We start from the raw sequence: 14,005 nt of genomic DNA, 5'->3' as shown, positions 1-14,005 counted from the left end.
CTCTGTTCTTGACTGTGAATGTCATGGTCCTAGCTGTCCAAGTTCCTGGTGCCTTGACTTCCTAGCAACGATGGACTGTAAGTGGAAATGTGAGCCAAATACCCCCCCCCCCCCCAACCCCATCCACCTTACTGCTTCTGTCATGGTATTTTATCACACCAACAGAAAACAAAGGCAAGCTGAGAGATGGTTCAGATGAGTGGTTCTCAACCTTCCCAAGGCTGGGACCCTTTAGTATATAGTCCCTCGTGTTGGGGTGAGCCTCAACCATAAAGTTATTTTTGTTGCTACTTCATAGCTGTAACTTTGCGACTGTTACGACGTAATGTAAATACCTAATATGCAGGATGTGTGTGAAAGGGTCTTTCACCCCCCAAAAGAAGTCCCGACCCACTTTGGACCCGACCCAGTATCTAAACTAGATACTTGGACGAGTGAGCAACTATTCAAAACAAAAGAGGATCAGGAGCTGGGGCTTGAGGAGATTAACACTAGTGCCTACACCTCTCCAGCCCGCAGCCAAGACGTGCCCCGTGTCCTGTCCGTGGGCCTTGTGGGCACTTCTGCAAGCGGGTATGTCGTGGCGCGGAGCTTGCATCTGACCGTGTACCTAACCCGAGGAGGGGGCCCGGGATGCCTCCGGGCCCGTCCTCCGAGGGCTCTGGAGCGCCGAGCGTCCTCCGCATCCCACCGCTTGGTGCGAAGGGGCGAACCCCGAAGGACCCGGGCGTGGAGCTCCCGGCCCCTCCCGCGAGCCTCCGTGGCCTCCCGCGCCGCACCCACTTCCTCCTTCCTTCCGCGCGCGCCAGCCAACCGCTCGCCAAAAAAAAAAAAAAAAAAAAAAAAAAAATTCCCTGTCAGTTCTGACAGGAAGCGGGGAAGCCGCGCCCGAGCGAGCGGACGCGCATCCCCGCCGCGCCCGGGGGGACTCGGTGGGCAGCGGGGTCCCGCCTGGGCCTGGGCCTCGGCCTCGCCCGGCCTTCGGGCCCCGCCCAGCGCTCGGTCCGCGTCTCCCGCTGCTCGGCCCCCTCCCCGCCGGGTCCCCGGCGCTCGGGCGCGAGCCCGCCATGGAGGTGGAGGAGGCGTTCCAGGCGGTGGGCGAGATGGGCCTCTACCAGATGTACTTGTGCTTCCTGCTGGCCGTGCTGCTGCAGGTGAGTCTCCCCGGGCTCCCCGCCGCCCCGCGGGGCGCGCTCGGCTCGGCCCTAGGTGTGGAGCGGCAGCGTCGGGCGCCGCGCGGTGGCGGGCCAGCCGCGGAGCTCACCCTGGCTGTCACCTGGGGAGCGGGGCACTGACGCTTCAGCACCAGAGCTGGTTAAGGGATGAAGACCATTACCTGGGATCCGCTGCAAAAAAATGAAAGTGAGCCGCTACCCCCAACCCGTGGCTCCATCACCTCGCTGTGCAAGAGACGTCGCAGATAACCCGCCCACCATAGGTTGGATCTGGCGAGGCCTCCTTCCAGCCCTCTCTAAGCTCAAGGGGACTTCCTGTGAAGGGAGCTGTCCACGCATGGGGTTTATTTCTCTCCCGTTTAAAGTTCTGCTGGGTTGTTCAGCTCTGAGGCCAGCGTTGGGCTGATGGCATTGGGAAATGATACCGTCTATACAGTGTGTGTAGTTCAGAACCCATTCGCACGCCTCAACCCGAAACTCTGGATTCTAGGGGACTTTACAGGTTTGTTCTAGTAATCATGGCACTATTGGAAACTGAGGCAGGAGACAGACGGCCCTCTTTTCAGGCAAATTTCAAAGCCAGCCTGAGCTCCTTAAGAGAGTCTCTGGACACAGGTCAGTGGTAAGGCCCTAGCTTGTTCAAGGCTCAGGATTTGATCCTTACCACCAGGGCCGGAAGGTGAAGCTAGCTCCCTGCCCAGAGGGTTGCATTCCTGGGATGAAGTGGGGTGTGATGAAGCGGGCTGACAGCTCAGCCAGTGTTTAAGGTGTGATGGTATTATTCCAAGGGAAACACTGGCTGGACACGGATATAACCAGAAGCCACAAGTTGCTTCAACATTTCGGTGATGCTGCCGAAGGAAGGGAGGCAGTGAGGGAAAAGTTGACTTCCTCTCTTTTCCCATTAAAATCTTCAAAAGTTCAGTTGGTTTTACAACTAGCCAGAAAAATGGTTCCAGTGATGACACATGGAAATCCTTCTCTTAGCAGAATAAAAATAAGTTAATGCAGAGAAATAGAGTTGTAACTGCAATGTCTGATCTTCATGCATATTGGTTTCTTTGGTAATATTTTGTCTAACCAGGAAACCAAAGTATATACCCTCTTCAGATCTTTTCTGCTCACAAACCCTTGGTTGACATATAGTCAGTATTTGCCTGGTTATAGAGTGCTATTGGCAGTAAATGACTGTTTATCTTGTAGGTGTGGGCTGTGTCTGTCACCATGTCCCTTCCTCCAAAGAAGTTCCACAGGAAGACTGATTTATGATGTAATATGTATCTGCTAGAAACAAGTGATGACCTTACTGCATATTGAAGACCTCACTCCATCATAGTCTAAGCCCAGCCCACAGCAACACAGGGTTCAGCCATGAAGAGACCCTTTTCCTATGTAGGGGGTTCAGCTGTCGGGAGAACCTGTGTGTATATAGTAAGAGCTTTGCTATTGATGATTCCTACTACTTCAGATTCCAAAACTTACTGACTAGTCACCAGGGTTCTCTGTGAGTTGGATTAAGTGTAACGCTGCTGCTCCTGAACTTAGAGCTTGATTGAGCCTTGAGTCAGGGTTCTCTTGAGAAACAGAACTTATAGAAATATATATATGATTTATGACTTACAGGCTGTGGTTCAGCCTAGTCCAACAGTGACTCTCTACCAACCAAAAGGTCCAAGAATCCAGTAGTTATTTAGTCCATGAGGCTGGATGTCTTAGTTGGTCATCAGAATCTCAAAGAAATAGGCCCTAGTGCCGCTGAAGGAAAGGACTTGCCAAGCAAGAACGAGAACAAGCAGGCAAAGAAGAAAAAACTTCCTTCTTTCATGTTCTTTATATAGGCTGCCAATAGAAGGTGTGGCCCAGATTAAAGATGTATCTTCCCACCTCAAAGATCTGGATTTAAAGAGGCTCTTCCCACTTCAAATGATTTAATTAAGGAAAAAAAAAATCTTTCACCTGTGTACCCAGCCATTTGGGTTTTAGTTCATTCCAGAGGTAGTCAAGTTGACAGTGATGGATAGTCATCACAGGCCTCCAGAGGGTTATGATAAACTGGGGGCTTTGGGCTATTGTTTATGCCAGCTTAAGTTGGGCAGGCCCCTGAGCCGTACTCGCCTCAGTATATTCACAGGAACAGTGGTGGCCTTGCTAAAGCAGGGCTTTTCTCTGGACCACCAGCTCCCAAGGAATGACACACAGACTTTTTGTATTTATTATTAATGCTTGGCCATAGCTTCGGCGTGTTCCCCACTAGCTCTTATCTTAAATTAACCCCTTTATATTAATCAACGTTCTGCCACGTGGCTTGTTACCTTTCCTTGGTCTCAGTCCTGGCACCCTGTTTCTTTCTTCATATCTGGCTGGTTTCTGTAACCTCATACCTTTTACTTCCATAACCCCCTACCTCTTTCTTCCCCAGAATTCCTATCTCTGCTGGAAGTCCTGCCTTTCCAACTCTCGCCTTTGCTGTAGGCTGTTCAGTTCTTTTCTACAACCAGTCAGAAGGAGTTGGAAGGAGTGTTTAGAAAATATGATGCAGCCAAAGGATAACAATAGCAAAGTCTGGCCTGTAATTGATCTCTGCAAGTATGGGAATTTGCGTTTTAATAATACAGGGACAATCTTTACACAGGGCACAAAAATATCAGCCCAACACCTCCCCCTTAGTCCAATAAAAGGCTCTTTCTCTAACATTAATAAAATACAATGAGAGCTATTAGGTAAGAATTACATTCGTTAAGTCCAGTCCATTTGTATTTGCCAACCTTGGAGAAAATACTATCATATATCTTATCTTGATGAATGCAAAGTTCTGTACCTAAATCACTTTTTAATCACTATTCTAAGCTTTTATATCTCTAGCTTTCATAATTTGCATTTGTCAACCTAAAAAATCTTTTAAGACATTAAAACATTTTCTTAAATCCTAACTACTTAAGCTTAATTGTGAAACTATAACTAGCTAGTCTTCAACCCCACTAGAGACCTGAGAAAGACAAATATTAACCAAGTAAACAGGAAGTACAGAGCAAGCATCTTCCAAAACTATAGAAATGACAGAGACTGATAGCTTCCTGGACAGACATCCAAGATACCTCTGCAATGTTAGAGCATCCATCTCTTCAGCCTACTCGCCCAGAATATCTGACAGATTTTTTTTTCTGTGAAGCAGGAATTATGAAGGACTTACCTACCTTGTCTTGACAAAGTTTGGCAGTCGAATTTCTTTGTGGACTGCTTGTCCACAGCTTGGACAGCATGCTGTCAGCAGTAGAGGCAAGGACAGTTTTGTTTTGTTTTGTTTGCCTAGTGGCTTTTGCCACATTTGAAGCAAACTCCATACGGAGATTCTTCAATGTACATGATGTTCTTTGAAGTAATATTGAGGTGCTGGTAGGAGCAGACATGTCTCACTCTCAAAAAGCCTTTTATTATTAAAACATCTTTAAATGCCATATCTCTCAAGTTTTGAAGACGATCTATATCTCTCAGTATATTTGAATAGCCAAACATTGCTTGTTTCCAGCTATTTACTATCTGTTTAACTTTGAAAATACCTATAATAGGCTAAAGCTTATTTCTGTAATTAGCTAAACTAGTACCCAACATGACTTCAGGTTTGATTGACCGACTACTAACTTGCATTTCTTAATTATAGTAAACAGTTTGTAATAGTAGCTTTCAAAAGGACTAGAGCCTCACATTGTATTTTTAAATGAGTTGCATAAGTACAAGACCTTAAATAAGAATTGAAACATATGCATAGTATGTTGTAACAAAATAAACCTTAAATTTGTATCAATACACAATAATTTGTACCAATGTAAACTATTTGAGTTGCTTGTTGGTTTCTAGTCTACCATTTATTCTATCATTCTTACATTCCCCCTTTTTTCTTTTCACCCCTTCTCCCCCTTCCTCCCAGCACTAGAGAGAAGAGAAAGAAGGATAGAGGAAAGAAAAAAAAAAGAAATCTCTGAATCTAACCTCTTTTACTTTGTTTTCTCCCTGACCAAGACCATTTACAAGTTAGCAACCAATACCCGTTAAACAATGGCAAACATCTATCACCCCCAAAATGACCAAAAAACACCCACCCCACCTCTTGGGAATGGGGTCTGTCTGAAGGTAACAGCACCTTTTGGAGGCCCTAAGAAAATTGGAATATTGGCCAAGTCCTGGGAAAACTAGCTGTATCATTTGTTGTCCAGTCTCTGCGTGATGGGAAAGTGTAGGACTTAATTGAAGTCCTGGCTGGAAAAGTCTATGAGGCTGAACCACCTTAGCTAGCTGTTTTGAAGTTGTTCTAGATGTAGAGTTTCGAGAAAATAGCTATTGAGGCTGACTGTGAGGCTGGATAATCTGGGCTACTTGTCTTCATTGGTGTCTGATGTTTTGGCTCTGAAAACACACAAACTTTTAAAGGTAATATACATTTCTGCATTAACACATGTGTGGAAAGTACAGTGTGCACAAATCAGCTAGCGATGATTCTTTGTTTGAGAAGGTTAAAGGCATCAAAGTTTATAAGTCCATTTGGACTGCATAATCACACTGAAATATAAATATCTATCCATGTCATATGAAAGCATGGTATCTAAAAATAAGTCATGAGGACTCTGTAGCCAAACACAACTTATTGGCCATGCACAGACATGTCTCAGCCAGTCTCAGAGCTGTTCCCATATATGTCACCTATTCTGTTCTTTCTGGCCTCTTCCTTCATGGCTGTAGCCAAGATTTTTTTAGGAAGTCTCTCCTGGTCAAATCTAATCTTAATTAACTTTGATGGAATCCATAGCTTTGTTTCTCTTGTGGAAACACAGACATAACCTCTTCTTCAAAGCAATACATTTCTTGACATCCATTCTGAAGTTAGTACATCTATAGTCTGATCTAATTCAGCAGTTCTTTTTAAACTCCAGCATTTTTCAGCAGCTGTGCTACATGCCTCATTGCCATTAAAATACTTTAAAGTCAATACAGCAATATTTAATCTATCTCTGGGAGATTTCATATCTCCCTTCTGTTCTATGAGCATTCTCTTTAGAGTCCTGTTATATCTCTTCACAGTTGTTTGTTCTGTAGGGCTGTAAGATATATCTGTAACATTTTCTATGCTACAATGTCTGAAAAATTGTTGTCTGTTACTGTGTACATAGACTGGAACATCATCAACTTCAGTCTGCAAAAACATCTCTAGCCATCACCTCTAATAAATGTGCAATCTCAGAATCATCCTTTTCAGAACTCAAGGCAAAAGCCCATTGAAATTTTGAATGTGTATTAATTGTGTGATGTATTAACAGATATACATATTTAAATTTTTCTTTTATTCTTTTTTCCAAGACAGGGTTCCTCTGTGTAACCTTGGCTGCCCTAGACATCTTTGTAGAACAGGCTGGCCTCAAACCCACAGCAATCCACCTGTCTCTGCCTCTTTGAGTGCTCAGATTAAAGGCATGTGGCACCACACCTGGTTCACATTTAAAAACTTCAAACTCTACAAAATAAAACACAGTTCTCTAAGGTGGCATCATTAAACAGAATCTGTATTTTTAACTCAGCATATGGACCTTCATCTAGTAAGTTGATCCTTGACAATATAAATGTAGTATATCTAATCTGATTATGTTGGTTCACAGCTGAAGCTTTTTTTTTTTTTTTTATCTAGCATCTCTATAGGCTGCCATTTTGCAATTTCCTTAAGCCTTTGTGGATTTCTCTCATTTGGAACAACCTTTCTTGCTATTGCTGTAGGTTCCAGATTGAATCCTTCTGAAGATTCTTTATTCTGATTCAAAGGATTTTCCAGTCTTTTTTTTTTGCCTCCTACACTCTAGCCTTTAATTTCTCAATGTTCTCCTTCTCTAAGTCTGCTTTAGCTGATCTTTCTTAAAGAGGCTATCTAAAATTGAAATCATTACCAAAAATATATGCTGATAATCAAAAGAAAATTATACAGGGTTAAAACGGTCTCTGTCGTCTTTTCCATGTTTTTAAAAATAGAAAATATTCTTTTCTTTTTATTCTCTCTAGCTCTCCCCTTCCTTTGAAGATTATACCATATATACACATTTACAAAGCATCTTATCCCCCCCCCGCCCGTGGAGACTTTATTGTTTCTCTTTCTCACCTTCCTTTGTATACTTTACTTCTATATTGAAACTCAGTATTTCTTTCTATGGCTGTCAATGTTCAGTTTCTTTACTGTCTTTAACATCTAAGTGCATTTTAAAACATTTTTGTTTGTTTTTCTTTTACTGCTTACAAACTCAATACTTATCTCTGTATCTCAGTCCTCTAAACTCTGTCTCTGGGTGTTGGCTGTAGGCACATATTATGGCTCTAGGCCTTGGGGACTTGAATTTCTCAGTCATACCAAAGCTCCAGGGAAAGTGCTCTCTCAGTGTGGTGGCAGGTTCCTCAGGCTGGTGTGTGTTCCCATGAGCTGCAGCATGAGCCCTTTCCTGCCTTGCATAACGCTGCTCACAAACTGCCACTCAAGTGCTTGGGCAGCCAGCCTTGCTGCACCTGGGGGGGTGGTTTAAAGGGGTCACACTCTGGGCTCTGGTTCCCGTTCTTCTTAAAGGACCAATCCTTCTTCTAAAGGGCCAGTACTCCTTCTGAGCTACATGGCTGACCTCCGCCGCTCTGCTCTGAGGTGTGCAGCTGCTAGGGAAGTGTTTTCAAGGGCCTTGTTTCAATCTCTGAGCTTGGATTTCTAGCCCCGTGTTGGGCACCAATTAAAATGGGACTTTCTTTGGACCTCCAGCTCCCAAGTAATGACACAGAGACTTTTATATTTATTATTCAAGCTTGGCCATAGCTTCGACTTGTTCCCAACTACCTCTTATTTTAAATTAACCCCTTTATATTAATCTGTGTTCTGCCATGTGGCTTGTTTCCTTTCCCCAGTCTCTCACTCCTGGCACCCTGTTTCTTTCTCCACCTCTGGCTGGTGAATCCTCCTGCCTCTTTCTTTCCCAGAGTTCCTATTACTGCCACAAGTCCTGCTTTCCTCCCTTGCCTTCGTTGTAGGATGTTCAGCTCTTTATTAAAACCAATCAGAAGATGTTGGAGGGAGGGTTTAGAAAATTATGACGCAGCCAAAGACTAGCAATACCAAAGTCCAACTTGTAAGCAGAAATCAGCATTTGAATAATACATGGACAATCTTTACATAGTGCACAAAAAGATCACCCAACACCTTGAACTGCCCATGTGTGTAACACAGATAAAATTGCAAGTCCTTTAGATACTTTCCTCTTGGGGAGGCTATAAAGACACAAGCACTGTAAGCTGCAGGCACTATAAAGGGCTCCTTTGGGTCTGTAATACCTCAAGAAGTGGAGTGTGGTTTGGAGAGCATCTAGTCTGATATTTCCACAGCAGTTAGATCCCGACAGCATGCCTGGCAAGGCCCCCCACAGCTCTTTGACAGTGTCCAGACAGAGCAGCTGTCACCTTCCAAGGAATCACTAAAGAAGTCATTACAAATATGAAAGCAGATGATGTGAATAGAGCAGAAAGAACTCTGGTCCTTATCACTGCTGAGAAATGGCTGTGTGAGCTTACGCAAATGACTCCTCGGTCATCACCACGCCTTTGGAGGTGGCTGGGCAGGAAAGTTTGTTTTGCAAATTTACAGGGGTTTTTAGTCTTTATCATTCAATACTTTATCTGACCCATGTGAATATGAGTCTATCCTAAACTGAACAAATTAATTAAAGAAGCATTTATAACTATCCTTTTGAATTTCAGTTTGAAGGTTTTCTTAAAACTGCTCAGCTCTTAGCAGTAATAATAGGCATAATTCATAGACAATAGAGATTTTTAAAACATTAAATTATGTCCTCACCACAGTTGAAATCTATTTTTATGACCAATCGGTAATCAAAGTAAAAGGCACACATATTGGTAACATTCTGTCTGGTTTTTTTGACCAAAGCTCAAACAAACCAATGTCTGAGTTCTTGAGAACTGTGCGCATGCCACAGTTTGATTTGATGATTGTAGGGAAAGGAAAAAAGAGAGATTGTAGAAAAAAACAAACAAAATAAAACAGTTCTTTGGAGTGTCTAACATGGTCATGTCTTGATGTGAATCTTCCCAGAATTTTAAAATATGCACAGAGATTCTTTTTTTTTTTTTCCCAGAAATGTATGTTCTCACCAGATTTTTATCTCTGGGCAATGTTTTGATGTCTTGCTAGTGTGGAGAGATTAAGTCCACCAAAGAACACACACTGACACTCTTAAAGCCCAATAGAAATTCTGTATTGCTGGCCATCAGCAGCACAGGGAACTTGCCCAAATTATGCAGCCCCAAGCCTCACTATCCTTTGTCTTATAACTTATAAATATGTATCCTAGTTGACACACTTTGGTTAGCAAGGACAGTTAACAAGAAGCCAAACTACAGAAACCGAAAAGCAAGGGTTAGTACATTTAGGGACTTCACTGGATCTTGGAACTATGGACTAGGTCTTTGATTGATTAGGTCTTTGTTCCTGTTTGTTCCATGTGCTAGGTTCTAAGGTCAGAATGGTGTCTTCACCATGGTACCAGTTGTGCTAAGGTCAGGGGCCTGTTAAAATAGTCACAGCTGTTAAAATCTTATTTTTTAGCAATTGTAGCATGAGACTTTTATATATGACCATACCTTAGCTTGCTTATCAGATTCTTGTTTTCAGTTTAGAACCAAATACTGTAGTGCTTGGCACTTCATTGTTCCTGGACTTCTCCTCTTGCCTGTTGATTGACACTCCCTTTCTCAAGCACAAGGAGAAAACATGACCTAATAGCACAGTTCTTAGGGTTCCATGAAAATAACCTAGAGCTAACTCTAGTTCTTCCAAACTCAGGCATGTGTTGTTCCTAAAAATGCTGGACATGAGTTTGGTTCCTAGCATTGATATCAGGCAGCTTACAACTACCCATAACCAGCGTGGGGGTTCCCACACCCTCTTCTGGTCTCCACTCACACACACACACACACACACACACACACACACACACCATGTGACATACATTCACAAAGATGCATACATATATGCACTACATTACAACAAACAAATGAGCAAACAAGTGAGACAGAATCTATTTTGGCACTGGTGAGAAAAAGTCTCAGTCTTGCACCCTTGATCCAGGAAGTCTCTGCCTATTAAAGTTTGGGAAGCCCTCGTTACTATTAGCCCACAGTACTATTTTCATAGTACTGTGCAAATTCGCTGTTCAGTAGGGAAGTATCCCATTGAACCCTCTGGAGAGGCTAGTTGGGCGTGCATTAGGCAAAGACATACCGTTACATCCAGTTGTACTGCAAGAAGACATGAGGTTTAGAGAGGTGTGGCTGTAGCTGAGCTTCAGACTCGGGTTCAAGATCCATATGTGCTCCCAGCACACGGTAAGTCATACCTGGGGGGTGAGCAGGACACTGCACAAAGTTTGTGTGTGGACTAGTTAGCAACTGGGTGTTAGAAATATAATCCTGCATCCGTTAATATGTTTTGATTGGAAGAGTTTGCTGAGGAGTTTCAGGAGACCGAGCTGGATTAGAGTGGAGAAGAAAGACACCAGTTATTTAGAATGTGTGAGTTCCACATTTTAACCCCCTCAAATACATCCTTATCAGTAAGTCACTCAGTCAATATCTAATAATGCTCTCTGCCTCAGACACTGGGCATGTGGTCTTGCTTTCATGACTAGGAACTCATTCACACTGTCTCTGTGTTTCTAGTTGACCAGTTAAACAACTGAGTCCTAAGTGCACAAAAGACTGATAGTAATGACAGCAATGAAATCAACTTTGATTTTTGTTCTTTATGTTTCCCCTGAAAAAGATTTGTCTGTAAAGTGAAATGACCCCGCTCTCATCTTGGCTTTGCTGTTACAGGAAACCATGAATGCCATTTAATTGCCCTGTATCTTGTTTCAGCTCACAAAGTAAACAGCAGGCATACCCATGACTTCACAGTGCAGGTTTGTGATGGTTCCCTGAGACCTACGATGAAAGCCCATAATGGTGTTGCTACAAAATTACTTTAGAAACCTTCACTTTCGGAAACTTAAATTTTCAATACCCTTGAGTCATTTTGTAATTGTAATTACACTAGGGTGGTGATGGAGGGAGGGGGGCTGTAAGGGAAATCCAGCCATCTGTGGCACTTGTTCTTCCCTGGAGCCAGAGCCAGAGGAGATAATGATTTATCTGAGATGTTGTTAGTCCCCCCTGCCCCCCGGAAGGAGAATAGACAGTGGTTTCTTTTTGTGGCTTTAAAGACCATTTGCTGATAGGTGTGATTTCATTAGACAAAAGTGTGGATGAAGGTACATATGGTAATGCCAGAGTGGTAGTTAAAAATGAGAGAGTGCTTTGTTTTCTGGGGGACAGAGTAGGATATGAACTGTGAGAAAGCATCACAGCTGAAAATGGCAAACCAAGAAAAATCATCCCTGTGCTCTGTGTGGGTGGTTCTGTCCTCTCCGACTTCCTATGGCCACGTAACCCCAGGATGTGGCTCTGCTATGGGAGACTGACATTAATATAACTTCGGACTCTGAACCACACATCTGTGACTTAATCTCGTGGTCACTTGTAAATGTCTGTTACACAGCATGGTTGCTACCTGCCCCCTGTCTCCCTGATGAGCAACAAAACCAAGCTACCGTGGGCTGGCACTGTATAGAGAAGTCGCATATTTTTAGTCTTTCGGGTAACGGGAAATGAGGAGCCCATGTATTAAGGACCTTGAATGTGTATGTGTGTATGTGTGCATGCACTTTCATGCTTGTCCATAAAGGGGGCCAAGAAGATGTTGTGAGAGGTAGGAAGAGGACAGAGATGAGAAGGGTAGAAAGTGTTTATTCTGTTTACAGAGGGCTAGGAATGAAGCAAGTTCATGCTGCTTAAGACATAAATGCTGATTAACTGCTTTCCATCGTTCTTTATGAAAAAAGCATTATAATAGAATTTGAACTGTTTTTCCCAAATCGTAGTATTTACCAAGAACAGTGTGTCCTTCATAATGAGGTACACCTCAGATGAGAGGACGCTTTTGAGCATCTCTTCTTTTATGTGGAATATTGCTTATCCTAGAACAATCCTGATTTTAAAAAAAATGTGTTAACATATAGTCAGCAGAAACCTAGACTAAGAATAGCACATGACTAGCATTATAAAAATATGTGCTATTATCACTAGTGTTCTTCCTGGTCATTATTCACCCCCTTGAAAGTGGGGACCCTGGGTTATTTACCTTGGAAGCCCAAAGATGAATCAGACATAACAAATACGCATGAGCAGAACTTCTGGGCCATTGGAGAGGAAGCAGGAAACAGGTAAATGAAGCTGACTTTTGGAGAACGAGAGCATTCCAGCATTGCTGACAGGAGATGATGCCTCCAGGGAAAGGAGCAGGATGCACAGAGGCCACAGTTAGAGGGGGAGCATGGCTGGTTGTTTCGCCTGGTGAAAGGCTGTGCTTTGAGTCATCTCCTGCATTCCCTTGGCCCATGTTTTTCATTTCTTTATACCCATCAATTAAATTTCAGCAGATCGTAATCAGAGGGGCAGCTACTAAATGGATGAAAGTGACTTTGTAATTATAGTTACTGCTAGCTGTGTAATCTATTTGTTCTTGTGATTATTAAGGCTCTTATTTTTATAAGCTGATTGCCTCCTCTTCTAAAATGCACTCAATATTATGCAAATACAGTCAAGGAAGTATGCGAGCCTAGAAATGTACTTTCTTTTGTACCATATAATAAATCTCACAGCATACAGACCCAAGGTAGCTTCGCCTTTCTCCCAAAAGGTCCACAGCCCATTGACTCAAAATAGATTGGGACTGCCTTCTGTTCCCTCAGCCTTGCCAAGAGGAGAGAAATCACAGCCCAAGTTTGGATTAGCTTTTGATACAATACACAAGATGTCATGACTCCTTTTCGCTTTCCATAACTAATTCCGTTGTCTACTACTGAAAATGACTGCTGTTCGCTCTTTTTGTCTACCTAGCTGAACATTCCTCTACAGAGCAGTATGGAAAGAGCCCCCAGCTTTAGTTCTTGGTGGAGTGAAGGGGAATCTTCTGACAGACTTGCTGTCTTCATGTGCCTCGGTCAGCCCTGACAGCTCTTTCAGGGCTCATGGCCACACATTGATAAAAATCACATGCTTTGTATCTTTTAGACAATTGAACTCTCTTTCGTTGTGTCTTAAGGTCAAGTTCAAAGTTAATAAGCATCTTATTTCCTTAGAATAAGATTTTCTTAACCAGAAGAGGATTTATGTATTTTCTTAGTGAACTCTAAATCTGAAATAATCATCCCGCAATGGGAACTAACACAAACAGATGTCCACATCAATAAAGTGTGATAGGGCTCCGCATCCTGCAAACTGTGAGAAGCCACAGACCTAGAGAAATCAGCAGATGGCATAAGTATTTCTTGAATGAATTGGTACTTTCTTTTTCTTTGTTAGTGGCCAGTTATGTCCTATGAGTTGCGTGTCACATTTTAAAACAGTGTCTTGTTTAGATCATGAGTCCAAAGCCAAGGGCCTCCTGGCTCCTGGTAACAGATTATTTGAGCTGAAAACACTGTGCTGAGGAGATAACTGGAATATTAGTCTTCTAAAACCAGATACAGAGATGTAGGCTTCGCTGCCACTGTTGTACAGTCTCACACAGAGCCACATCCCAGATGTGGAAGGAAAACTGTCTAAAGAAGCACTTGGACTGCTAATGGCCCTCTCACACTGTGGGATGCGCTCTCTTTCTTTCTTTCTTTCTTTCTTTCTTTCTTTCTTTCTTTCTTTCTTTCTTTCTT

The 14,005-nt window shown here is 43.0% G+C and overlaps 1 protein-coding gene across 4 annotated transcripts in view; it reads left to right on the top strand.

Annotated features, from left to right (window-relative positions):
- The first annotated feature begins 592 nt into the window (after positions 1-592).
- Positions 593-14,005, top strand: part of Slc22a15 (solute carrier family 22 member 15) — a 66,587-nt gene continuing 53,174 nt past the window's right edge. For all 4 annotated transcript variants that reach the window (XM_055629039.1, XM_055629031.1, XM_055629021.1 and 1 more), the window contains exon 1: positions 593-1,154. In XM_055629039.1, the coding sequence (XP_055485014.1) occupies positions 1,068-1,154 (87 nt within the window). In that variant the 5' untranslated portion in view covers positions 593-1,067. The remainder of the gene's footprint in view (positions 1,155-14,005) is intronic.

The sequence above is a fragment of the Psammomys obesus genome, unplaced genomic scaffold (assembly GCF_907164565.1).
Source record: "Psammomys obesus unplaced genomic scaffold, mPsaObe1.curated_primary_1811, whole genome shotgun sequence".
Classification (NCBI taxonomy): Eukaryota; Metazoa; Chordata; class Mammalia; order Rodentia; family Muridae; genus Psammomys; species Psammomys obesus.
Note: the sequence above shows the minus strand (reverse complement) of the source record. Positions and strands in the feature narration are given on the sequence as shown.